The 27,701-nt window shown below is 39.3% G+C and overlaps 1 protein-coding gene across 1 annotated transcript in view; it reads left to right on the top strand.

Moving 5' to 3' along the window:
• LOC133528964 (carboxypeptidase D) overlaps positions 1–27,701 on the top strand; it is a 63,685-nt gene that overhangs the window by 11,770 nt on the left and 24,214 nt on the right. Inside the window, exons 2-15 of the mRNA XM_061866505.1 lie at positions 4,435–4,676; positions 5,622–5,791; positions 6,254–6,450; positions 6,910–7,022; positions 8,032–8,123; positions 18,109–18,168; positions 19,620–19,823; positions 20,405–20,599; positions 21,432–21,517; positions 23,419–23,619; positions 24,326–24,408; positions 24,882–25,038; positions 25,609–25,775; positions 26,357–26,467. Of these exons, the coding sequence (XP_061722489.1) occupies positions 4,435–4,676; positions 5,622–5,791; positions 6,254–6,450; positions 6,910–7,022; positions 8,032–8,123; positions 18,109–18,168; positions 19,620–19,823; positions 20,405–20,599; positions 21,432–21,517; positions 23,419–23,619; positions 24,326–24,408; positions 24,882–25,038; positions 25,609–25,775; positions 26,357–26,467 (2,078 nt within the window). The remainder of the gene's footprint in view (positions 1–4,434; positions 4,677–5,621; positions 5,792–6,253; positions 6,451–6,909; positions 7,023–8,031; positions 8,124–18,108; positions 18,169–19,619; positions 19,824–20,404; positions 20,600–21,431; positions 21,518–23,418; positions 23,620–24,325; positions 24,409–24,881; positions 25,039–25,608; positions 25,776–26,356; positions 26,468–27,701) is intronic.

Below are 27,701 nucleotides of genomic sequence, written 5' to 3'. Positions count from 1 at the left end.
CGAACGTTTGTTTCCAGTCCCGCCAGTTATCTGCGAGGTTTCCCGTACCCAACATGGCGGGTGGTTGTTGAACCGCCGTGTACGCTGTACCGCTCGCGGCCGCACCTGGCTTACGCGCCGTCTTATCACTTTTACTTTCACTGTCACTCATCTCCACTAATTAACTGTTACAGTCTTTTGAAGGATCTAACACGAATAACCACACCTGACACCATGTAATGTTTAGGAAAAGTACAATGAAACAATCCATATGCTAACTCAAAGAGAACTGATTTATTTCCACCAAGCCTACCCTCAGTACATGCATTCTAAACCTACCTACATATACAACACCCGCAAATTGCGAACTTCGCGAATTTTCGCGGTTATGGACCTGTACTCCTCCAGTATCTATTAGAGGAAATATTGACGCATACCATCAGCACGTTTTACCGTCACGATAAAGTAGGTGACCTAAATGTTTGAGATTGAACAAAGCCTCTTTTAAATTACCGTCAACGTTGACGTCCACGATATGCCGTTACCATTCACGGTAAATTAAAAGCGACAAATCTCACAAACAGTAGAATCCGCTTTTTACGCTTAAAGGTCAGGTTTTAACACAAACGGTAATTAACATGTGCATGGTAGCTGTAGGTAACCCTTGATCACGTGCATAAATGACCTGCACTGCTCATTCATAAGCAATATTGCTGGCAGTGAAAGTAGCCAACTGGTTACTCAAGCACGCTGATCCAGATATCGGAGTAGCACGTGATTATAACGTAACGCCCACGATATAACGATAAGTACCCGTACCATGAGTAACTGACAGTGTCAAAACTGACATATACACAATCGAGAACGTAATTTACTTTCAATACATCTCGCTCGCACTTATATGCAAGCACGAGCGAGATGCATATAAAGTAAATTACGTTCTCGATAGCGTTTATGTCAGTACCGAACTGGTGGTAGCCATATAGGTCAGGGGGCTGGGGCTGTAACCGCGAAAATCGAAGCTCGTCAATTGCGGGCATTTTTCTCGATCACTCTAATTACGTCTCAGTGAGAGTAAAAGAGAAAGACTCCCGCAATTTGCGAATTTCGGTTTTCGCAGTAGGCTCCCTGGCCAAGATGACAATAGACGAAACCCTGTATCGCACTAATATGGAAGAGTGGTAGAGATAGAGATAAAGATTGTGTTTCGTTGTCGTTCCGCAAACTATTGTTATCTTTTTATATTTATTTATTATAACGGTACAGTGGTGTATGAGCGCTGGTGGCAGTGGCCTAGCGGTAAGAGCGTGCGACTTTCAATCCGGAGAACTGGGGTTCAAGTCCCGGCTTGTACCAATGAGTTTTTCGGAACTACGCTATATCATTTGATATTTACCAGTCGCTTTTCGGAGAAGGAAAACATCGTAAGGAAACCGGACTAATCCCAATAAGGCCTAGTTTACCCTCGGGGTTGGAAGGTTAGAGGGCAGTCGCTTTCGTAAAAACATGCTGATCATGTTTTGCCATTAGGTATACAAATATTTAAGTCAAGATGGAGCATGCAATTATTATAGCTTACATGTATAATCTTTTGAAATTTATAATTATAAAACAAACTACCAAAAATAAAATTGTATACGTCAGACAGATATTCTGTGAGTGAATAGTTTTCGTATATTTCAGAAGGAGCTGTGCTTAGGACTTGTGTACAAATCACGCGAGGTTCGAATGGAGAGGGGGGGGGGGGGGGGGTGTCACGAAAAAAAATCACGACAGATCATGTTTTGGGGTGTATAAGGAGAAGTCACGTGTATTTTTCTATAGTGAACGAAACTAAGAAAAAATATCTACCACAAACCTTTTGTCGGTTTCGTTAAACATAAAGCTTCACTTGGCACTTCAAAATAGCGATTCTAAACAAGATTTACTCTATACAATACTATTTATCTTAAAATTAGGTTGAATGAAAAAGTAACAAAAATACACGTGAGGTTATGTGGGGGAGGGGGGCTAGCCAAGAACCTCACCAAATATCACCAAGGTTGGGTCAAAAAGTAGCCGAATAAACATCGCGTGATTTGTGCACAAGCCCGTACTAAAAATCAAAATAATTTAAGCTTTATTAAAATTCTTAAATGCCTTCCAGTGTGGCTATTATTTTGGCAGTTTATTATGTAGTTTAGGTGCAGTGCCGAAAAAACTATACACCGACAACCAACAATAAGTACCCTTTTGGTTGATAACGGCATGTTTCATGCTTCCTATAAATGAAATTAGATATCAATTATCACATCGCTTGAGTGTCCTATGCTTTTTTATTTATATTTACATGTATTAGAACCGGCAGACGCGTGTGCAGTGTTGTCACATACAATTTTGCCGAAGTGGTAGAACAGGGTGCAAAAATAGGTAGAAATGGGTGGTTTTAAAATGAAAAACAGGTAGATGTACCACTCAATAGCAAGTATATTATAGTCCTCCTCATCGTTTTCGATGACGGCGACCCCAAATAAACACATTATGGACGTTGTCTAGCATGAGCCCTAATGTGGCTGGCAGCACAATAGCAAGTACATTTTTATGGTTAAAAATGTGTATAAAATTTTTCAAATTATTTACTAGTCTTTAATATTGTGATGTTAGTACACGGGTTTATTAAAGATCGAAACAAAAATGAGGATTTCCATTGTTTGTAGGTAATGAATCTGCTTGTATAATCTGTTTTTTTGGCAAGTTTTCATTACATCGAATCTAAATTCGGTAGAAATTAAGTAATGTTCCGTCACATGTATTACTTACAATTGTACCATTTTGAAAAATAGGTAGATTTCAGGCCGAGGGAGGTTGATAGGTAGAACGCAGGCAAAATAGGTAGATCTACCCGAAAGTTGGTAGATGTGACAACACTGCGCGTGTGAACACGCGTGACTTCAAGTAACCTTTGATGTTTTGCATTTTACTTTGAAATATTGCGTTCATTTGCGATACTTGGAGTTATTATATTACGTTAGAGAAAGGCATGTCGCAGAAAGCGGATATTACACCTTATAATAAAGGAGTAAATGCCATTATCGAATGCAAACAACACTGCATAGAATCGTATATGTAGGTGTTATCACTTAGGCTCGCAAAGTGCAAGGAGCTGTTGATAACGCACTAGGCTTGTTTGTTGTTGTGTCAACATGTATACGTTGTCGATCTTATGTCTGGGGAGTAAGGTTGTAAACGGGATACATTTTTGTAAAGAGCTCTACCGACAGGTCACCTTTGAGAGTAGGTAGCTGGTACTTAACCTTTAAGTATAACTAACTCTTTGTATAGGACTATTTCTAGAAACTACAAATACGCCCATGTTAAGGTACAAATTAGAACCCGGCCACTTGAAGCGACCGCAGACGACACGTCGCCGCGACACGACTGGTTTCTATGTATTTCTATGAAATACCATGCGAACTCAGCGACACGAAGTCGCCGAGCCCGACGGCAGATCAGGGGGCCTACCGCGAAAACCGAAATTCGCAAATTGCGGGGATCTTTCTCTTTTACTTTTACTAAGACGTAATTAGAGTGACAGAGAAAAATGCCCGCAATTGACGAACTTCGATTTTCCCGGTAGGGGCCCAGTAGTGCAGCTCACGCCAGAGCGAACTACGTAATATGCGGTCGGATTCAAAACAAACATAGCGACATGACGCGGCGACACGTCGCCGGGTTCCAATTTGTACCTTTAATTCTAGTTCTGCAGACGTCAGTTCGAAATATATAAAGCGTAATAATACCGTAATTATTAGGGTAATATATTCGAATTAAAAACGGATCCCTTGAGTCCCTTTTATGTCTTTATGTGATTTAGGGCTTCTGAATTTCGCGAACAAGTGCAATTCTATGATGTGAGATTTATTGTAGACTAGTATTTTAGGTTATCTATTTGTTAGAGATCCTATCTATCCTTCTACATAGGCAATCAAAATCTAGTGCACTTTCCACAAAACTGTGTCCATGATAGTGAGCTGAAACAAACATTTAAGTAATAAACCTTAATGAAATGTTCTCTGGCCAGTTTCCATTGACGTATAATGAACTGTTTATTATGAATATTACTAAGGGATACATAGATCTTTTCTCAGTGCATCCGTTAGTAAAGTAAAATGTGTGTTAACGCTCGAGCGGGGAATGCAGTGTGGCGAGACTGCAGCGTTCATTTTAAACAAATGCCTGTTGCTCAGAGCTTCACAGAGAGGACTTTGCGGCTCAACGCCATGCGGCCCGCCCCGCCGAACGCTCTGCTGAAAAGTCGCGAACAGATATATCGGAGCGCCCAAAGTACTTAAAAATATATATTGATAACAGATGCTTAGATCAGATATTTGTGAACACCTTGGCCGCTCCGATATTTATATCTGATGACGACTGGACGCTTGCCACTTACACTTATATACATCTTCTCCAATCCAGGAGGGCAGCTGCGATTCCATCGGCAACGGGCTGGGCCGCAACAACGCCCACGGCATCGACCTCAACCGCGACTTTCCCGACCAATTCGACCGCCATCGCTCCGACGATGACGCTTATCTTTTCGGGAACCGACAGCCAGAAACCATAGCTTTGATGAAGTGGGTCATGGGCAAGCAGTTTGTGCTGTCCGGCAATCTGCATGGAGGAACGGTGGTTGCTAGCTATCCTTATGATGACTTGAGGTTAGTAAAAATACTTTTTTAACAGTTAGTCTGTAAACAGTCAGATGATGCCTATCGGTAACCACCATGAGACTAACGCGCTTATAAAATGGGCCATGGGCCAGCAGTTTGTGCTCTCTGGGAATCTTCATGGGCGAACGGTGGTCGCTAGCTATCCTTATGATGATAATATATATATATAATAAGGTAATTAAATAGAGATGTCAGAAGACAGAGTGGCGAAGCGCATCTTCTTTTCAGAACTCCAGAATGGTAAGCGTAAAAGCGGTGGCCAGTACTTACGATATAAGGATGTTCTGAAAAGACATATGAAGGGATGCAAGAGCCCCCTGACTGGGAGCGGAAGGCAGCACAGTAGCCCGAATGGCGGCGCCTCATTCATGATCGAGTCAGGAATTTTGAAACTGAACGCCGCAGTGATTTCGACAGAAAACAAGATGAGCTTAAGGCTCGGCTGCCTACCTCAATTCCCTACAACTATGTAGGCGGTGTGCTGACGTGCCCAAAATGCGTTCTAGTATTTAGCAGGAAAATAGGGTACGTGAGCCATCTAAGAGCGCACCAGAGAGTGGATCAGCTACACTCTAATAACGTGAACTAAAAATTGCCTACTCCAGAGCACACAGTCGCTGTGGCCGAAATCGGTCAGGAGAGCATCATCATTAAATAGACTTATTTAACAGGTTGACTACAAACATTCAGACGGTGCCTATCTGGTCGATAAATTGACAAAGTGTTGAAGCTCGGATATAGGATATCGGAAGATATAGGAGGCAAACGAGAAGACGAATCGCCTGATGGTAAGCTATTACCGTCGCCATAAAGACCAGAGGGGTTGTCAGTGTGTTTCCGGCCCTTACGATGTGTGCTTGTTAGGTTTCTTGAAGGTCTGTTGTTGTTAACAATACATTTGCTACAATATATAATTTGCCTATTGTTTTCCAGGTCAGGCAAAGACTGTTGCGAAGAAAGTCAATCGCCAGACGATCAGCTCTTCAAGCATCTTGCTTTGGTATACGCATCCAAGAATGAGGTGATGCACCAAGGCGACACGTGCCCGCCCGAGAAATTCAAGGATGGCATCACGAACGGAGCTGACTGGTATTCTGTTAAAGGTAAGAATCGTATGTTTTATGCAATAAAGGCTATTTTAGAAAAAACTTGTTTTGGTATGCGTCTAAGAACGAGGTGATGCACCAAGGCGATACTTGCCCGAGAAATTTAAGGATGGTATCACGAACGGAGCTGACTGGTATTCTGTTAAAGGTAAGAATCATATATTTTATGCAATAAAGTCTATTGAAGAAACTTGTTTTGGTATGCGTCTAAGAACGAGGTGTTTTATTTTTAAAAGCCTTTTACTTCCCAACTATAAATGTTACAAAAATATAGTTTAATTTTATGGGTTTTATTAATATGATACGGGGATTAAATCTCGTACATTTCTTTTCGTTAATTTACTCTACTAGGGCAAAGCAAAAAGAGAGCTCCGTTCTATATTTGCGAGCTGTTTTATATTAAGATTTTTTACGTGTAATTATCTCTTCAACTATACACTCAATAAAATCTTCTTTCAGGTGGCATGCAAGACTTCAACTACCTCCACTCGAACTGCTTCGAAGTGACCTTCGAACTGTCATGCTGCAAATATCCTGCTGCCGCGGAATTGCCTCGCTTCTGGAGACTTAACAAGGATGCCATGTTGAATTTCATTGAGCAGACACACACAGGCGTTAAAGGATTTGTGGTGGATGAAGACGGAGAACCTATTAAGGTAATAATTCAACTGTTTCAACTACATTCAATTCATCTGCTTCGAAGTGATCTTCGAGTCGTATTGCAAATATCCGACAATTGTTGGGTTGCATCACTTGAGATTAAACAAGAATGCCATGCTGACGTTAATTGAACAGATTCACAGGCGTCAAGGGATTTATGGTGGATGAAGATGGAGAACCTATTAAGGTAACATTTCAACTACCTCAACTGCTTCAAAGTTACCTTCGAGGGGCAAAGGGACTTAATCAGGTAAAATTGAGTTTTAAATTTACGTCCGATGTTTCGAGGACGGCGTTCTCCTCGTGGTCTCGGAGAAGACTGGCTAAAGTTGACATCAGATCAGATCAGTTGATGGTCTCATTCAGACGTTATACGTCAAAAAAAAAGCGGTGTAGAAAAATAATGAAACAAGAAAAATTGAACGTAATTGATTTATAACGTTACGTGATTTCAGAACGCATTCATCAAAGTGGAAGGTCTGCACCACTTCGTGAAGACGACAGAACAAGGAGAATTCTGGAGATTACTGCTGCCGGGACAGTACAACATCACTGCTTTGGCTCAAGGGTAAATCTACAACTTTTTTTCTCTTTTCACAACAAGGTTCCAAAGGAGGAAGATCTCATTTCATCGGGTTCTTTGTTATATTTTTTATGTATTTTGCCCGAATTTTAGACAGGCCAACTGTGAAGTCTACTAGACTTCTCTCGTCTGTTATTTTTCATAAAGCAATTAAAATGAAATTGATATAAAGACCAGTCTAGACGGGAACAATTTTTCGCCAATCTGATTAAATTGTCTGATCAAATCGGGTGGTGCGGACGCAAATGCCAATTTGACTCGCATATTTCCATCACCAATATTACCGATAAAATGTAGGTGCAGACGCTGGTATTCGCGAGGCATTTTTTGTAACTTAGAGCGCTCAAATATAATAATAACTATAATTTTAAATTAGTGTAGGTTAAGACTCGAGTCCTTTGAGTCCTCTGGTTTAAAACTGGACTCAGTTTTTCAGACTCTTATAATTAAGATGAAACTCGAGTTCTTTTAGACTTATTAGAGCCCCGAGTCGTTTGTAGAGACTTGAGTCCTTTTCGGAGAACTTGTATTTTTTACAAATAACTTCGAAATACGTTGTTATTATGTAAAATTCATGGATATACATAACATAAATCATACAATAACGCCTATTTCCTTTACTGTTGTTTAGGTAAAATCTATACAATTGTTGACTGAGTCTTTATTCGGAGACTCGAGTCCTTTTGAGTTGCGCTTAAAAAAGACTCAATAAAGGACTTGACTCGGGGCTTAAAAGACTCAGAAGTTTTTTAAGCTCTGAGTCTCGTAAAAACGAGTCGAGTTCTTCAATTTAGACTCAAAAGACTTGAGCCTACCGACACTAGTTTAAATTGATGATTCAATTGGAGATTGACGCCAATTTCTTTTCTGATCAAATCAGTCGATTTGATCCCATCTGGACTGGCTTTAAGCTCGTGAATTTCGAGAGAAGAAATATGTATATTACATATACGTTTTATATTACTCACTAGGTATACATTTTCCACCTTTTCAGCTTCGAATCTTCATCTCCGAGCACCGTGACAGTCCCGGCCAACCAAAGCTCGGCCGCGCCGCTGCGGCTGCTGCTCCGCCGCCGCGCCCTCGGTAAGTCCCGCCGCGTCCACAAGTACGACAACGCGGCTTCTTCGTTAGGCCTGTGCTGGGTGTTGCTGCTTAATGCCGTCTTTATTTATATTATTAAGGCTTAAACATTATAAAAAACGATGGCTTTAGTCGTACATAGTCTTGGATTTAACAACTTGAGACGCCTAGTCTGTACAAAACAGTCTGCCGATTTTTGCGGGGGAGGGGCACGTCAAATGTAACGTAACGTACAAATAACAACGCTAGATAAACATCAGTCCATACAGTACGGTCACGTCTGAAAATATCGATAGGAAATAAGTGCCAAAAATATGTATACACGACTTTATTTTTTATTATTTATCTATATATCGATAAATATATATTTAAACTAATTCTACGGATTCCACGACAGTTTAAACACGAGCTTATTGCCCATATATTAAGGTAGCGTATACATATTTTTGGCACATTTTTCGTATCGATATTTTCAGACGTGACTGTACATATGACCATTGGTCGAGGTTTTCGACAGAGCTCTTAAAGGCGACTCCAGTTGTTAAATCCTCCAAGTACATATTCACTCTTCGGTGAATCCGTCGCGTCGACAAATATGACAACGTGGCGTACTCAGTCTGTGTTGGGTGCTGATACTTAACTAGCGCTACGCTCGTAGCCGATCTCAGCGTTTTCCCGCTTTGTAGAGGAAAGCGACTACGAACAGAGGACCCGCCGAGCGGGTTCCCGGCATTCAATGTGTTAATGCGGTCTTTATTAATATCATTGAAGCCTAAGTTTTGTATACATTAGACCACTAACTGCTTGTACTAACTATTAAGTATCTTACAAACTTTATTGACACTTAAACTTTGTACTAAACGTAGAAGATCAGAGAAAGCGTTTAAAATATTATAGATCGTGTCATTCACGAAGACGCGTGCCTCGACCCGTATTGTCATGTAATTAAAGGTTAGATTTGACAAATCTGCGCGTCATCGTGAATGACACAAACTATACACAGATATTTAACAGTCGATTTTTTGTCTATCTAACATCGATGGTAATACTAGACGTGGCAATCAATAGCCACATAACCGATATTGAATGTGCCAAATATTGAAAATAGTATTCTTATATTCAAGTTCAGTATATTTTCAATAAAATATATATCCGTATAAGATAAATAAAGTGTAAGAAAAAAACGTGCCTCGCAAAATCAAGAAAAACGTATGCTCGAACAGATGGCGATATACCTTTGGCCTATACTCGAGTAGATGGCGACACCGTTTGATTACTATATATCAGAGAAAGAACATGAGACAAATAGCCATGTTGTTCTAAGTTTTAGTCCTATGTCGCAAGATGGCAGCAAATTTAGTTGACTAGAACGTTTATTTTGACAATACGCCTCTATGCTCAATTCTCTTTGCTTATTATAGCTAAATATCACTGATTATTATAAATATAACTAAAATGTTAAATAATTTTCTTGGTGGTGGAAAGGCGAAACCAAATTAAATATAAAATGGATTTAACATAAGCAATATAGAAGTCAATTCGTGTTTGTATAACATTTATACAAATGTTGAATGAACTTGTAGCTTATTTATAACATATTGGCTCTGTCTTTAATGACTAGAAGAATACAAGAGAGTTGCTAACATTATCACGTTATTTGACACACTACTACAAGTAATTGTCATTGATAAAGTCTTGCTGTCCCGCCCATGATGCTGGACAATGCTACTGTGCGAGCGGGACAGCGATATAACCATGCGCGTGCGATAAATAGGAAAAAACTTTAGTAACATCATTACAATGTTAGTTGATCGTCCATGAACTTTATTTCAACGAGATAAGGTCTACCCATGTTTAGTTAAGTGTATTGAAGTTAAATTAGAAAACTGAGTCCTAAGGTTTTATCATCGAATTGATTCATATCCTTGTAAGGCCCATGATACAATTGTTTGTTATTTTTAAATTGAACCTTGGTATATAGTAAATTGGGATGAATTTCGTTTTTATGAGAAATCGATGAAAAAAAGAAATGGAACTTTTGGTTTATGAATGGTTCTAATATATGATCATTGTCAAGAGGGCGCTGTTATTCTCATGTATAGGGTGACAGTTCAGTTTAGTATGAAATATTTAGTTCCAATGAAATTCCGCAATATGGCGCGTGATCATATATTACTGGTCAGACTTTAAATTGATATTATATAAACTTTACTAACGTAAATATGTTTGTTTAGGTATGTAATGTTTGTGCTAGAAAGTGTTTCTACAATTAACTGTATTATTGCTCAATTTTCGTGTCAAATATTGACTTTAATGTGTAGGTATTTAGTTTAGGTTAGTTATTTATTGGTTTAGGATTATTTAGAAATTGCGTAGCTTGGAGCAATTATTAATTATGGCAGCCGGTTTTTTTAAATGTTTAACCACTGGTTCGGCCATATACTACGGATGGGTGAGGATCGGGGTGTTAAGAGAGCTTATTTGGGACGACCGACTGGTCGGCCCAGATACCGCTGGAGCGACAGTGTTCAGGCGGATCTGTGCCAACTCAAAGCCGATAACTGGCAGGAAGTGGCACAGGATCGGGACAGGTGGCGTTCTCTCGTTTTGGAGGCCAAGACCGTCTTTGGATCACTGCGCCACAATAGTTAGTTAGGTAAAGAATACCTCCAACCGTGGTGAATATACTATCCATACAAATTGTATCATGTATCAATCTACTGTTATTTTCAATCGCATGATACAATTTGTGTACCTAAGTAGTTTTAAAATCATTTGGTAAATGTTTATTCCTAGTTTTCATCCCTATTCACCGCCGTTGACGATGTATCGAAATAAAAGATGGGCAATAAGGTCGTGTATACATATTTTTGGCACTTTATCCGTATCAATATTTTCAGACGTGACCGTATTAAAAATTACTAGTTTTTGTGAAATGGGCCCTAGATCGAATAAATCTATACATATTCCAAGACCACTTTGATGGATGTAATTAAGATTTCGAGATAATAATTATGCATTATTGACATATATCTAAGAACGGGCCTTACGGGCCCTAAAAATTGTGCTAGTTCAGTAGTGTCACTCACAAATTCGAGCCAATCGTGCAGTGTAATGAAACAAGTTGCGCCCAATCGCGCGCGTGGTGCGAACTCATCAACCAATCGCGTTGTGGCGTTAGACCGAACGATTGGCTCGAATTCGTGTGCGTGACACCGCTGTACTGGCCCCATTCTTATTGCCCGTAAAGCCCGTCCTTATATATATATATATATTTGCACCTAGGAAATACTTTGTACATTCCTAAATTTGTGCCAATAATTAGGTTGGTTAGATCAATTATTATAATCAAAGCAATAATAATTATTAAGGTAAAATTTAAAACAGTACAAATTATAGTCAGTATAAGTTCCAGTTACGTCAATATTGAAAAAAAAAATGGTGTAGTCACAGACTTTCATTGATGACATTTTAAGGTTTATTTTACATTGAATATTTCATACTGTTAGTATTGATAGGAACTAACTCTTATTTATTTTCTGATATTTATATGCACAACAAAGCTTTAACATAAAATTAATTTTAGGTACAACTTAAAAAAAACATAATAATAATAAAATATAAACTAAGATATTAAAATTAAAACTAAAATATAATAGAACTTAAAATAAACTTATAAATAAAAAATGCTCCCCAGGTCACCTTCATGCATTATGGTACCCAGAAGACTGGCAGCGTTACCTTTTTGGATGGCCAGGCTTATCCTCTGGCCGAGATAGCTGCCAGCCCTCCGGTCACCTGAGGTGTCTGTTAGACGCTGGGAAATTTCCTTGATTATTATTTTTGCGTTAGGCCCCCACGGTCCCAGAGTTTCTACGCCAAACGGCGCAAATATATAGCCCTCACCGAGGACAGCATATTTGCGCCGTTTGTTCTGTTCTGCGGTTGTAGCCGCAGCTCCCGCCTTGACGGAGGTCGCCTGTAGGTGGGACGGCGCGAGCGTATCAACGCAAGTGGCGTCCCACACGAGCGTCCTCCCAAGCTTCCACGGAATGAGTGTCATGCCGTCGGGTCGCTTGCCGTCGTCGCGTGCGATACCGTTCGGCTCTAGGATGGCCGGCACGCTAACGGAGGCAAGCGCCCTCCGAATGACATCATTCAGGGAGGCGTGGCGCGAGATGCGGCCCGCGCTTCTCTGGCAGGACAGTCCGTGGTGGCCCAGCTCATCAACAATTGAGCCACAGCGGCAGCGGTGGGGCTCATTGGTTTTAACCCCCAGTCGCAGACTGGTAGCGAGTGCGAGGGTCGTTCTTTCTAGGAGGGTGCCTATGTTGGGGGATGGCAATGCATGGAGCCAGAGCCCCGACTCTGGCTCGGATACGGCCAGGAGTCGAGCGCGCTCTGCAGGGCTTTGAGCATTGTCAATAAGTGTTTTTAAAGTGGCTCTGCAGAGCGGCTCATCCCAAAGTCTTTGTGACTGAACGAAGGCTGGGATTGAATTTTCCGGACAAGCAAGTCTCCAAGCATTTTTGGCCTCGTTCTGTATTTTGATGCAGATATTGTCGGCGGAAGGACAAAAAATTTTATTGGAAAGATCTTGCGTGCTGTGGAACGAGGACAAAAAAGCTGGGAGGGCGACGCTGACAACTTGCCGGATACCCAGGCCACCATGACGGATTGGCAAAGAGGCCTGGGTCCAGGCGCGGTTGTCTAGGTTGATATTGAGTATTGATGAAAGTGTGACTTTAAGGACGGAGTCTAGGGGTTCAATGACATGAGGGTATTTCCAAACGGGGCTGCATCTAAGTATATATGTGAATTTGGGTACAAAAAGACAAAATTTAATGATTACGAAAGCCATGTGTGCACTGATTTTTAGAAGGCGGTCCGAATAAGCTCTGTGGGTATTTAGGTGTTCGCCAATGATAGGTTCTATAGATTCCGGGAAGATTGGAGCACCAAGGAGTCTAAGGGAGGTTTTGTCAATAATTTTGATGTTAGGAGCTAAAGTGTTGAAATTTAAAATAATGTTTTGCAGGTCGGTAGTGGGGAGAGATTTATTTATAAATAGTTCGCATTTTGTAAAGTTTAACTCTAGGCCTATTGTACTGAAAGAGTCGGTTAGGCTTCTCAAATCATCTAGAACAGATTTCCAATCGCCACCTAGTGTTCCATCGTCTAGGTACCACGAATTAAATTTTGAATTTAGGTTGGAAATTATGGGGTGGATGGCAAGGCTGAATATAGCTGGTCCAAGCGGGTCGCCCTGCTGACAGCCCACTGCTGATGACAAGCGATGGGTTTTGAAAAGGAGGTTTGTGGGTTGATGGTAACATTGCCACAGGTATTTGTAGATAAGAGGGGTTGCATCTTGAATTTGTGTCAGCAAAGCGCCTCTATCGACGGAGTTGAAGGCGTTCTTTACGTCCACCTTCAGCAGCACCTCGCACGAGCTGTCACCAACAAAGGCGCGCGCTGCGTGAACAGCAGCCTCGCAGCCGCCTTTGCTGCCGAAACCGAGTTGAAAAGGTTGAAATTTTTTGGTAAGGGATGGAAAAATATGTTTGCAGCAGATTTTAGAACAAATACGCCGAAAGGTAAAGCCCACAGCGATAGGTCTTATACCGCCGTCTTTCTTTTTAAGGGCGTAGAGATTTGCACCATATAAGATTCCTAAGACCTCGCTGCAGACTTTACCGGACAGCATAAGGTTTATCAATTGGGTGATGCCGTCCAATAGATGCTCGCCGGCCTCGCCGGTGACCCCGCATAGCAAATCTTTTAAGTGTTGCGGAGAGAGGCCGTCGAGGCCGCCGGCGGAGCCGTTCTTGAACGACATCACTGCAGCTAACACATCCTTCTTATTAACAACTAGGTGTGGAGCATCGGGCTCTGGGGGTTCAGGTAGGCGGAGGGATGCTGCTGGAAGTGGATGTTTTGTTATTAGGGCAGATACAGTGTCAGGGGTGTCTGGTGCAACAACGTCACTAGAGAAAAGCAGTTGGGCGGCACCCTTTATATCACCATCCGTGACTTTTTGTTCCACTATTTTAAATAGTTTAACATCCTCATTCGTGCTGCGTTTCGGCTGAGGACGGGGAACTGGGTCAGTTGGGTGAATACAGTTTGATTTGATCTTTTGGGTTAAGGATATGTTATTGTTATTGTCGCCGGCGTGTAGTGTTTTGTAAGAGAAGGAAAATAACTGAGACCATCTTTCGAATGAGTTTTCACTAACCGTTTTTGATATTGTTTGGCTCAGAGCGATTGCGACAGAGACGCGAGCTCCTTTTGGTATTCGTTTTACGACGGAAGTCGCATTTTTTTGTGCTCCAAGCCAGGTTAGAAAATTATCAGGTGTGTTTAAGTTTACCGCAATATGGGTAGGTCCTGGCGCTGCAGTTGCGTATTGTGGCCGAGTCTTGTGGGCGCGTGTGATATGGATGTTCAGTCCCTTGCTCCCTTTATATAGGCGGGACTGGGGGCAATGGGGGCACTGCACGAGATTTTCAGTGGCGCTGTTGCGGGAGACATTATGATGGGCGGATGAGGATGGAGTCTGCGACATGGGCTGGGGAGCATTCACTAATTAAAATAGTCAAATTAGCTTGAACCTAGTGTTGGTAGGAATTCGAGTCTTTTGAGTATAAATTGAAGAACTCGACTTGTTTTTACGAGACTCGGAGCTGAGTCTTTTAAGTCCCGAGTCGAATCCTTTATTGAGTCTTTATTAAGCGCAATTCAAAAGGACTCGAGTCTCCGAATAAAGACTCAGTCAACAATTTTATAGGTTTTACCTAAACAACAGTAAAGGAAATAGGCGTTATTGTATGATTTATGTTATGTACATCCATTAATTTTACATAAAGACAACGCATTTCGAAGTTATTTGTAACAAGTTCTCCGAAAAGTACTCAAGTCTCTACAAAAGACTCGGGTCTCTAATAAGTTGAAAAGAACTCAAGTTTCGTCTTAATTATAAGAGTCTGAGAAACTGAGTCGAGTCTTAAAGCAGAGGACTCAAAGGACTCGAGTCTTAACCAACACTACTTGAACCCTAAATGGCCTAACAATTAATGTCCGTGACTGTACATCCAATTATGTATATTGTAATAACGACAAATGAAATTGTCAGGTGTCAACCAAAACTCACTAATTACTATTACAAGTTAAGCCATAGTGAACCACGCTAGTACAGTCGCCATCAGATACATCGGAGCGACCGAGGTGTTCAAAAATATCTGAACACGCACTCTAACGCCTTAACAATAGAGGCGTGTTCAGATATTTGTGAGCACCTCGGCCGCTCCGATATATTTGATGGCGACTGTACATACCAAAATAAGATTAATTTTTCTTTTGCAATTAGTGAGTTCTGGTTGTCAACTGATGAAATGTTATTACGTTTTATTTTCTAGGTAAAAAATTTTCTAGATTTGTCACAATATATGATTATAAACGACAGGTTTATAAAATAGATAGATTGTTATACTGAAATGATCTCTAAGCTGAGGACATACGGTTTACATTTAAGATGTTGCCAAATTGTATAGTTGTTTCTATCAGTAAACTGAAATATCAAGTTTATAGCCTCCTAAGGCCTAGCTATACCCTTTAAGAAACCAAAATTTGCCACTGAAATTTGAACCTGTAGTTTAAGGAATAGAGTTGATTATGTTTTGTTTCAAATCTGAACGAAACGACACAAATACAACTCTGTTCCTATTAAATATGATTTAAATTTCATCAACCTTAATAAGTACTATAGGTAGGACCTTGGGCCTTAGGAGGATAGGATATTCTCGTAATTTTATGGAACTACGTGTCTGTATTACTTGGTTGTTCTAAAATGTATGACAGAGTCACATAAAGGCCACCTGCACCAGCCAGAGTTAGCCACTAACTCGGAATTAACCGGTTAAACACGGAGTTACCAGTACAATTTAACCCTGGGTTAACGGTAACTCCGAGCCAGTGGCTAACCCAGGTTTGGTGCACCATCCAGGATTAGCCACATACTCGGAGTTAACCGGTTAAACACAGAGTTACCAGTACAATTTAACCCTGGGTTAACGGTTGACTCCGAGTCAATGGCTAACCCAGGGTTGATGCACCATCCAGGGTTAGCCACTTACTCGGAGTTAACTGGTTAAACTGATATATACCAGTACAATTTAACCTTGGGTTAACGGTTAGTACGTGACCCAGGATCGGTGCAAATGGCCCTAATATAAAATAGCACAATAACTAAATAGTAAATACGTGTACTAATAAAACAAATGTAAATATAACTTACTAACTTGCTGTTTTAATTAACATTTTTTTTTTAGTTTCTTACTTTTTTGCTTTTTGCATGCTCTGAAGATTTGCCTGGACTTTTTTCTTTTCTTTTAGTAATCCTTTTTCTGTTTTCTCTTTCTTATACCCTTATAACTTTGTCGAAAATAATAAACATCTCGGACGTAGAACAGAGCACATAATAATCACAGACGTCTGGAGACGATTGAATTTGAACTGTCGTGAGATACTAACATTTAACTAATTCTACGGATTACTCACGTGTTATTAGTCACTCGCGGCAGCGAGCGACGCGGCGCGGAGCAGTACGCGAAGCACGGCCGTCGTGAACCGCTGCTCGCGCTGTTAGTGCTTGAGAAAGGTGACCTAGGCTCTCTGAAACATATCACGCGAGTGATTAAAAACACGTGAGTGGAATCCGTAGAATTAGTTAAATGTCTGGAGACAAAGAAGGTATTTTAATACTTAGTCAAAATCACTTCATGGAAAATCTAACCCCCTTATTCATAAACGTGTACTAAATTTACGATGCCACGAATTATCGTTTGTCCCTTTCCGACGTATTGGTATGATGGAAAGGGACAAACGATGATTAGCAGCACCCTAACTTTAGTACACGTTTATGAATAAGGGGGTAAATGTTTTATTCTGTACGTATCCAGTGATGTCAGTAAATATTATGATGAATATACGAAAATTTTGCTACTTTTTAGATAATTGAAAGTGCAAAACTTAAAAAAATATTGAATATGTTTGACCTCAATCACGAAAACGAGGAATATTTTTGTGTAATTTCATAAAACTGATATAGGTAATGAGTGCTGTAAAAAATTTAGGTACAATAAAATAGCCTATATGGGAAGTTGCAAATTGAGAGAAGAAAATGTTGTGTACTGACAATGTTACAACATACAGAACATTTATAAAAGAAATTCGAAATCTGAATGAGACGCTATCTATTATATGTACACAAAAAATCGCTAATAAATCGGTTAATCCGTTTGAGGATAAATTAGAAGATTCGCATACAAGCACACAGTAACCACAATTTATCTTAAACGTAATATTATACATCACTTCGTTCCACCGAGGCATCAACTTGATTAACATCTCGGCTCATCTCAGCTCGGCCGAATTTCACCTTCCCCTATAAATGGAGTTTCGTTCTCATTTTAAAACTGTCTGTTGGATTGTAATGAAACTTTGCACGTACAATGACATGAGGTATATCTATGCCTGTAATTAGTTTATATCAGCTTATAAAACAAACTAAATAGAGCAAAAACAAGTTTTGTGTGAAAAACTTAGATTTGCTGTATTTTTTAACTATCTGTATTCTTTTTCTGAAGCTACATGAACTAAATACAGCCACAGATATAGCTTATCCTATTGTTAGTACAAAGTTTCAGAGCAATCTAGCTAGTCGTTTTAAATGAGAGCGTAACTACGTTTATATGGAGAACCGAGCTTGCTGCGGACTCTAAATACATAAATAAACATAGAAAACAACATAATTAATGTCTTCCTCTTGTTCCCTACTAATCTCGAGTTACAGTAAGTGCAACACTCAATCTAATACTTCTTTACACTCTAAACTTCCATTTCTAAATAACTAAAATTGTATTAAGTATTAATTAGGCATGCAATGGAACCTAAAACAACAATCAAGTTGAAACCCCTATTTTTACAGGGAGAGTAAAGTTAGAAAACATAGATGTCCCTGAAGTAGTCATCACTGAAGAAAAACCGGGTAAACCATTTATTCTTCACTATTTTACATTATCTTAAACTAAATCATTATTTTTGAAGTTATTGCTAGAGACTGGGTGAAAAACGCATTAAGATGGTCATATGGCACCGATATGAAAATCGAGAAAAAAATATGCCACTGGGCTCATTCATTTCCTCTACTTCGGGCTTTCAAGGTTTATTAGATTTTATACCTCAATTTTGTGGTTAGTCTCATGGGGAAATTTATTTAGTATGAGCATCTTAATACATTTTGACATACACTCACGACCTCAAAATCACCTAGTATGTACGGATGTGGTGGATAAATCTGTCAATGTGAAGCGGGAATCATAGATCTTCGGCAGATACATCTAACCTAACTCTCGCCGGGGCATTCTACAGAAATGCCTTATTTGACTCGTTTGATAACTTGGAAAATCCGGTATATAATACTACCGTTGAATTGAAAGCTAAGTTGTCACACGTTATCATACCAATTATCGGTTTCTTAGCTTTTTTTTTTTATATACTACGTCGGTGGCAAACAAGCATACGGCCCGCCTGATGGTAAGCAGTCACCGTAGCCTATGTACGCCTGCAACTCCAGAGGAGTTACATGCGCGTTGCCGACCCTAAACCCACCTCCCCTCGTTGAGCTCTGGCAACCTTACTTACCGGCAGGAACACAACACTATGAGTAGGGTCTAGTGTTATTTGGCTGCGGTTTTCTGTAAGGTGGAGGTACTTCCCCAGTTGGGCTCTGCTCTAGATCTGGAATGACATCCACTGGCTGTGCCCTACCACACAAAGCGAGATGAAATTCACAATGCCCATACCTCTCTTTTGGACGTAGTTTAAGGACGTACCCGGGTCCGCTTCATCAGAGCGGCTAGCATGAGTTGCGTTCACGCGCACGATACGATAAATCTTGCGTGTCTTCAAGTATGGACTCGCGCGCGCGCATTTCATTCTAGATGGTCAGAACTCACGTATTTCTGACTTTTCTGAAATACCTCCGCCATACATTGACAGATTGCCCACTATCGGCTCAAAAGATCTAATGGACATAATTTTGAATCCTGCATGACTAGTTAAGCTAAAATATCATAAAAACAAATTTCGCACATGTTTCCTTCTCAAGAACAACGTAGAATTCTGTAGTTTTTGATAAATACAAATAGGTAGTTTGCTTATTTATAAGTTTTACAACACATCACACACAGACATGAAAAGGTGTAACAATCTTAACCTCAAAATTAAAATCAAGCACTATAAATTACAAAATTAGATGTGCACTAGTAGTCTAAATATAAGTTACAAAATACTGGTAGTCTAACAATTCCAGTATCAAATCAATCCAACGTCAACATTCGTTTGCAACCAACCTAGCTAGCATGATTTAATAATCACAGTACAATATTAACTCAACGCCCCATAAAATAAAGTCCACATTCCCGGGCAAATCTCCAGAGCAAAACCAACACCGTCGTGACGTGCCCAATCTCCCTGCAGCGGATTTCACCCACCACGACTACCTGAAGATGGAGAGCTTTCTCAAGGACCTGGCGGCTTTATATCCGAAGATCACCAAGCTGAGCAGTATCGGGAAAAGTGTGGAAGGGAGGGAGCTGTATGTGCTGGAGGTGACAAGGGACCCTGGAAGACATATTCCTGGTAAGAATGATAGAAAACTTTCATAACAATCTTATCATATTTGGAGAGGCTGCAACAACAGAAAGCATAATGCTAGTAAGAATTGTAGAAAACTTTCATTTAGTCAGTCGAACGAATTTATCAGTGTCTCGAAATTCAAAGTATGCCGTTTTGTTTTCAATGTCGCCATCTTTTTATTTTTTATCTACTCACAATTTTTCTTACGATACTAAACTACTGAAACTAAAAAGGAGACATGACAAGGATCAATTGTGACTTAGTTGATGGATCAGAGACTTAAGTCAGGTCATATCATAGATGGGCATAATGATGTCTGCCACTCAAGATAACTTTTCAATAAAGTAGAGAAGTACACCAAATAACAAATAATAATCTTGACTTTTAAATTGAAAACTTTTATGAAAGAGTATATTTTTTTGTTCTATTCATGATAGCAATTACTACCTCGTTTTGTTTCTTCATTGGTGTTTACATTTATTCTTGTTGTGTTAAGTATTCAGGTACATTAAAAAATAGAAAGAGTTATCCGGAAAAAAATACCTGCTAAATAAAAATATTTAACCAAGCATTTATCCCAACAGGCAAACCGGAATTCAAATACGTAGCCAACATGCACGGGAACGAAGTGGTCGGTCGCGAGCTGCTCCTCATGCTGGCAAAATATCTGTGCCAAGAATACACCAACGGCAACGAGCGCATACAGAAGATGCTGAACAACACCAGGGTACATCTTCTGCCCAGTATGAACCCGGACGGATATGAGAAGAGCACTGTTGGTGAGTATACTATTCGATTACCTAATATCTGTGCACCACTGGCAACAAGCGCATACAGAAGATGCTGCACGGGACGAGGATACATCTCATGGCGAGTATGAACATAAACACGCACGGATATGAGAAGATCACTGTCGGTAAGTGTGCCAGTAGATTTACAAACTGTGCCAATAATATACCATCTGAAATCGGCAACAGCAGAAGATGCTGAACAACACCAGGATGTCCAGGATACATCTCATGCCGAGTATGAACCCGGAAGGATATGAAAAGAGTACAGAAGATGAGTTTCTCAGCCGAGAGGAAATAACTAAAAAACGGAGGCGCAGCTTACGTTTATAAGACATCATGATACATCTTCCTTAACCACTTTATAGAACCCGGCCAGATATAAAAAGAGCACTTTCGGCGAGTTTCTCAAATCCAGCTGAAATTACTGTAAAACCGTCACCAACAGACGGAGGCGCGGCTGACGTTTACAAGACATCATGATACATCTCCTATACCACTTTACAAATTATCGTCAGGGTTGAAATTAAACTCAATTTTACTTGACACGAGATATATGTATAATATATGTATATTAATAATTCAGTCGAGGTCTACGTTAGATCCGAATGAAATTATACTCAAATGGAAGAGCTTAAAAAAAAAAGAAGAGTTTTGAATCAACAACATATATTGGAAAAATTTAGTTTGTCGCGTATTTTGCATTTTAAAGTGTTAATTTACAACATGTTCGCTTGAAGTTGGCCGTTACATGATAACGTCACAGGTACAATAAGTGTACCTATAATTAAAGCAAGATGTATAAAAGAATAACCTATTTCAGGTGATTACAAAAGCACACACGGCCGTGAGAACGCACACAACGTCGATCTGAACAGGAACTTCCCGGATCAGTTCGGTGAAACCCCGGTGAGTGCTTATGTGTGTGTGAGTGGTTACGGCTTTTGTCAAGTAAAAAAAAATGTTTTTTACCCAACTAAGGTCTATCTTTAATAACAGGGAGATTTTATGTTGTCTAACCATAGCCTTAAGGAGTGAATATGTAGGTCACACCATAGAGATATAAGTATGCATAGAGTGCTGACTCCATACATCAGTTTTCTTACCAAAACGCTTATTATTTCCGTAGTCGACATCTAGCGTCAAGAAGCGGATTTACCAATACTGCTAATTGACAATAGATGTCAAATAACTCACGATGGGACCAACCCAGTGTTGGTTAAGACTCGAGTCCTTTGAGTCCTCTGCTTTAAGACTCGACTCAGTTTTGCAGACTCTTATAATTAAGACGAAACTCGAGTCCTTTTCGACTTATTAGAGTCCCGAGTCGTGTTTAGAGACCTTTTCGGAGAACTTGATATTTTTTTACAAATAACTTCGAAATGCGTTGTCTTTATGTAACATTCATGGATGTACATAACATAAATCATACAATAACGCCTATTCCCTTTACTGTAGTTTAGGTAAAACCTATAAAATTGTTGACTGAAGCTTTATTCGGAGACTCGAGTCCTTTTGATTTGCGCTTAAAAAAGACTAAATAAAGGACTCGACTCGGGACTTGAAAGACTCAGAAGTTTTTTAAGCTCTGAGTCTCGTAAAAACGAGTCGAGTTCATCAATTTAGACTCAAAAGACTTGGGTTCCTACCAACACCAACCCCGACGTTACGAAAACAGCGGCTTCAAACTATCAGGAGAATTATATCCGTAATGTTTTCTATGGAACAGCTGATTTTATTGGAACCCTTAAAACCGTTGTTTTCCATTGGATATTCAACGTCTTATTAAGTTTTGATTTAGACAGTTACTACTACCAAAGAGAATTTGAAATAGACGTGCCATCGATGCCGGCATACCCTTGACCTATGATCTAGTAGAAGGCGCCACTTTTTTGATATTTAAAAAATTTAATACATATCACGGGTAATTCTACGAGACTGTAACGTCAGTTACCAAATCTTTCGTGTGTTCTTACATTAATTAAGCAAATGTAAGTATCCATATATCTACCTGCAGGGCTACGCCCAGACAGACACTTAAATTTGCCTAATTAATGTAAGAACACATGAAAGAATTGGTAATCCCAAACTCTGCTTAATTAATGTAAGAACACATGAAAGAATTGGTAATCCCAAACTCTGCTTAATTAATGTAAGAACACATGAAAGAATTGGTAATCCCAAACTCTGCTTAATTAATGTAAGAACACATGAAAGAATTGGTAATCCCAAACTCTGCTTAATTAATGTAAGAACACATGAAAGAATTGGTAATCCCAAACTCTGCTTAATTAATGTAAGAACACATGAAAGAATTGGTAATCCCAAACTCTGCTTAATTAATGTAAGAACACATGAAAGAATTGGTAATGGTAAACCCATCGGCGAAAGAATAAGGATCAAAATCAAATTCTCTTTGCTACTATTAGTGGCTCTGTGAGCTGTAGACCTCGCAAGCATAGCTTAAAACTCAATAAATTTATAGCCCAGCCATTTTGAAAATTTCCGTAAAATTTAAATCGACAAAAAAAAAAAATTTAATCATCGAACCTGCTCACAAAATTTCACGACAATCGGTTGAGAATTGCGACCTGTACTGAACATCCCGATATACGAAAGCATTTTTGAAAAATGAAACGCTGAAGCCCACGCCCAAGCTGAAACGGTCGCTAACGCTCGGTCAATTATAAATGTACAGTGAGCTGCGAAATTTCATGCAGAAATTATGAATGAATTCATTGATAAACTCGCCATGCACTTTTACAGCTGATGGCACTTCGAATTTCACTCCAAATCTCTTCCTTTTTCAGGACAACCAAGTAGCAGAGCCAGAAACGAAAGCAGTAATGGACTGGTCCCTCTCCATCCCGTTCGTTCTATCAGCAAACCTACATGGCGGCTCTCTTGTCGCCAACTATCCTTACGATGGCAACCCTGCTATGCACAGCGGAGACGAGTATCTGACACCTGATCATGATGTGTTTCTGCATCTGGCGCATACTTATTCTGACGTAAGTTAAACCATAGATTGTATAAATCTTAATACTAATCTTATTATAAAGCGAATACGTACTGTTCAAAGAAATACACAATAAATAGTGCTATATTGTATACACGCGCCAGCTAAACAACTCCAGGTTTGACCACGACCTTGTCATACTCTATTCGTATTATCTGCAAACTTGCACGCTGGCTCTCTCGTCACCAACTACCCCTACGATGGCAACTCTGCTATGCACAGCGGAGACGAATATTTGGCACCCGATCATGATGTGTTTCTGTATCTAGCGCATACATATTTTCGTAATATTCTGCAATCGCATAATATTCTGACGTAAGTTAAACCATAGTTATTAATACTAACCTTATTTAAAAAGAGAATACGTAGCCATTTAACTATGTTCACAATAATGGTGCGACCTTGAACGCGCGGGTCTTTGACCGCTCGGCCGGCGAGACAACTCTAGGGTTGGCTGACTGTAGTTTAACGTTTTGAACATATACGCTATCAAATATAAACCGTACTGGAAACGTTAAAGGTTACTTTGGCAACGTACGCTATAGCACGTATACTCTTGGCGCCAGGGACACGACTTCTTACGAGTCTTAAGGGTTCTTGGCGTTCAAAGGGCTAAAGGGATTGTTTACGCCATTGTAGAAAACTATAATATCGTTAGATGGTGCCCTAAGGCCTTGCTAAAAATAACTTTGTTTCAGACTCATATGAAAATGCATTTGGGACAACCCTGCAAGAGCTACCCTGAGCGGTTCCCTGAGGGCATTACCAATGGGGCTAAATGGTAAGATACCTAGGTGCAAAACTTCCACTTTATGAATGGAATTCAATATAAGTATTTTATTGAATGAATTTAATATAATTATAAGCTCGCTGTACTTTGACAGAAATTTTAAAAATATTTTGCGATGGAGTCTTATTTTTAATCCATCGTAAAATATATTCTTATTCTTGTAAAATTTAGAACTATGAAAATTCATTCATAAATGCTACTGGAATTTATGTACGCGGTAATCTCAATACATAGCCGCAAAAGTTAAGTTACTCCGGATACCACTGTAGAATTATTCTGGAAACGGGGTCGTTCCGAAATTCCTTACAAACCCTAAATTAAGCGAAGTGATACACTTAACACAACTAACATTCACCTAGACGTGCCGTACCTGTACTTTTTGCACATTTTACGCAATGAAGTTGTTTAGTAAATATATAATATTATCATGAAAGATAATCGGTTAATAATTTTAAACTTCCCAGGTACGTGCTAGCTGGCGGCATGCAAGACTGGAACTACCTACATACTAACGACATGGAGATAACACTGGAGCTAGGCTGTTTCAAGTTCCCCCCCGCTTCCGACTTGCCTACTTACTGGGCGGACAACCGGGAGGCATTACTGACATACATTGAAGAGGTAAAAATACATTAGCATAGAGAAAGGTATAGGGATCCGAAAGATCCCAAAAACTCTTAATTATTTATATTTTAGGAGACTAAAAGAGACGCAAATGTACTTGACTTTTCGATTTATATACTTGACTTTATATTCGTGTACCAAATCTGAGGTATTTGTAACCGAGGAAGCGGGTGGGAGTGTTGTGTCAATTGTGTCGGGGATTTTCACTAATTATTGATTTCGCTCGCGGTGGAGGATTTGATCTATCCCCTCATGGGCCACCAGAAATTGTTACTAAATTGCCCTGTCACCATGCTGCCATATAAATGGATTTTTGAATAACAGCTTTTGTGGCATGAATATAATTATTATATTAACGAAATGCAAAGAACACATATATTTTCTATTCAAAATTATATTGTTTGAATGTGTGGCCTCAAATTCAATATTTTTGGTATACCATTCCATACGAAACAGTTACAAACTTGCAGCAAACAGAACTTGCGGTTTTCGTCTCAAGTCAAATAAGTTTTATAGTTTTTATAATTACTAAAACATCAGTCAATCTATCTTCATGGTTTTTCCCAGGTGCACAAGGGTGTCCACGGTTTCGTTCATAGTCATATAGGCGGGAATCTCTCTAACGCGACCGTATCCGTGTCCGGCGTCCGGCACAACGTGCGCACGGCGCGCGACGGCGACTACTGGCGGCTGCTGGTGCCCGGCCGGTACAACGTCACCGCCAGCAAGCACGGGTATATCAATAAAAAATAAAATAAAAACCACAATTAAATGAAACACACATATAAATACACACACACACGCACACTGCCAACATACATTGTTTCTTTTTGTTTAAATAATTTTTGATTGGAGTTTTCCTTTTCTATAAATGGTTGTTACATAACTTAGTTATTTAGTCTGTAGCTGATCTAATTCTTGTGCCAGAAACAAACAAAAAGTGACCTTACTAGAAACTAAATAAAATCCTTTTTTCTAACAGCTACGAGAGCGCAACAGAAATCGTAGTGCCAGATACTCGTAGAATACACACGGCTGACATGACTTGATGTACTCCTAACGTTTCTTTTCATTTAAATAATTTATCGATATCGATATTGAGAAATAGAACTGGGCCCAAGGCAGAGATTACAATCGTTTATCGACAAATGAAAAAAACGTTATATGAGTTTTGATTGGCGTTTTCTTTTTCTATAAATGATTGTTTGTAACTTAGTTAGGCCTCGTTTTTAATCTGTAGCTGATCTAATTCTTCTGCCAGAAACAAACAAAAATAAGCTTTATCACAAACTGAACAAAATCAATTTTCCAACAGCTATGAGAGCGTAACGGAAGAAGTGGTAGTACCAGAATCCGGCTCGGTCAGCGTCAACTTCACCCTGATGCCCGACGACCCGCAGCATTGGTCCTCGGCCTACGACTTCCGGTAAGCTGACACCAGTCTTGTGTTTATGGCGATACGGTCTATATTACATTGGCAACCTCTTTTCTATTCTTTCTCGATGACAAAATAGACGCCGTCTAAGCTAACTTTTCACCGACATGAGAACAAAGTGAGTGAATGTCATATTTACATAGAAATTTGACATTAATCATAACAGTACCACACTTCTTTGCCATGAAAAGTTAGCTTGGTCCGATTATTCAATAGGGAGTATTACTGCAATGTTCTGCCGCCAGAGTGCAGCACTAGCACCTTTCATAAACCATAAACTTATACATACTGTACTTAAACTGTTCTTTGACAAGTTTTTACAGATAATAAAATATGACATTGATGCATCAAGGTTGTTTGTTTATAAAGAGAGAAACGTGAAAATCTAAATTTAGTTATCTGCCTCTTCATCACTCGAATATGCAAGAGTGATAGAGAGGCTAGATAACGAAATTTCGATTTTCTTGTTTCGCGGTAGACCCTCAGATTGTGATGGATTGTGGTAGTAGCGCCCCCTACGCAGAGTTTCGCGTAATATTCCCTATTGGCAGTTTCTTATCTATCCTTTTTTGATCTCAAAGTTAATGATCTCAAATCTATATTCGATTGGCATTTTCTTTTATACTCTTTCTACAAATGTATTTTAGGATCTTATTTTCTATATTTCTAAAAAAAATGGACACAGAAGTAATCGATTAAGTCTATTTCTTATGAAATTGAAACTATCTATAATAAGTTAATAAGGTTGACTCTCGAAAACAATGGATTTAGGTTTATTTTTATTATTATAAGTGATAAATTCAGTTTTCACAAATATTTTCAATTTATTAAATACTCGGAGAGTGACGGTAGTTTAATAAATTTATAGATATTTTTTAAACTTATGACATAATGAGATTCGTATTTGTGAAGTATTTGTTTGTATATGTATTAATAACTTTATATTTATAACTTACCTTATTAAATTTTTACTTCTTTCCTTCTAAACGCCTACATTGAAGCCATAAACATAAGGTTTGTTAAAAATAAACTCTATTGACTCAGGGATAAGATTGATTTTGCTTTATACTTTAATGTTACTTAATGCTTTTTATGTTTGCTTTTCATGTATACGTCACGTTTCGTATGTAGCTTTGCAATGTGTGTGTTGTATAAGGTTTTATATTTTTTGATGGGGTAAATTACGAAATTCTTTCGTTATTAATAAATATTATAGGACTTAAAC

Source organism: Cydia pomonella, chromosome 20, assembly GCF_033807575.1.
Source record: "Cydia pomonella isolate Wapato2018A chromosome 20, ilCydPomo1, whole genome shotgun sequence".
Lineage (NCBI taxonomy): Eukaryota > Metazoa > Arthropoda > Insecta > Lepidoptera > Tortricidae > Cydia > Cydia pomonella.
This window is presented reverse-complemented; position numbering and strand designations above follow the sequence as displayed.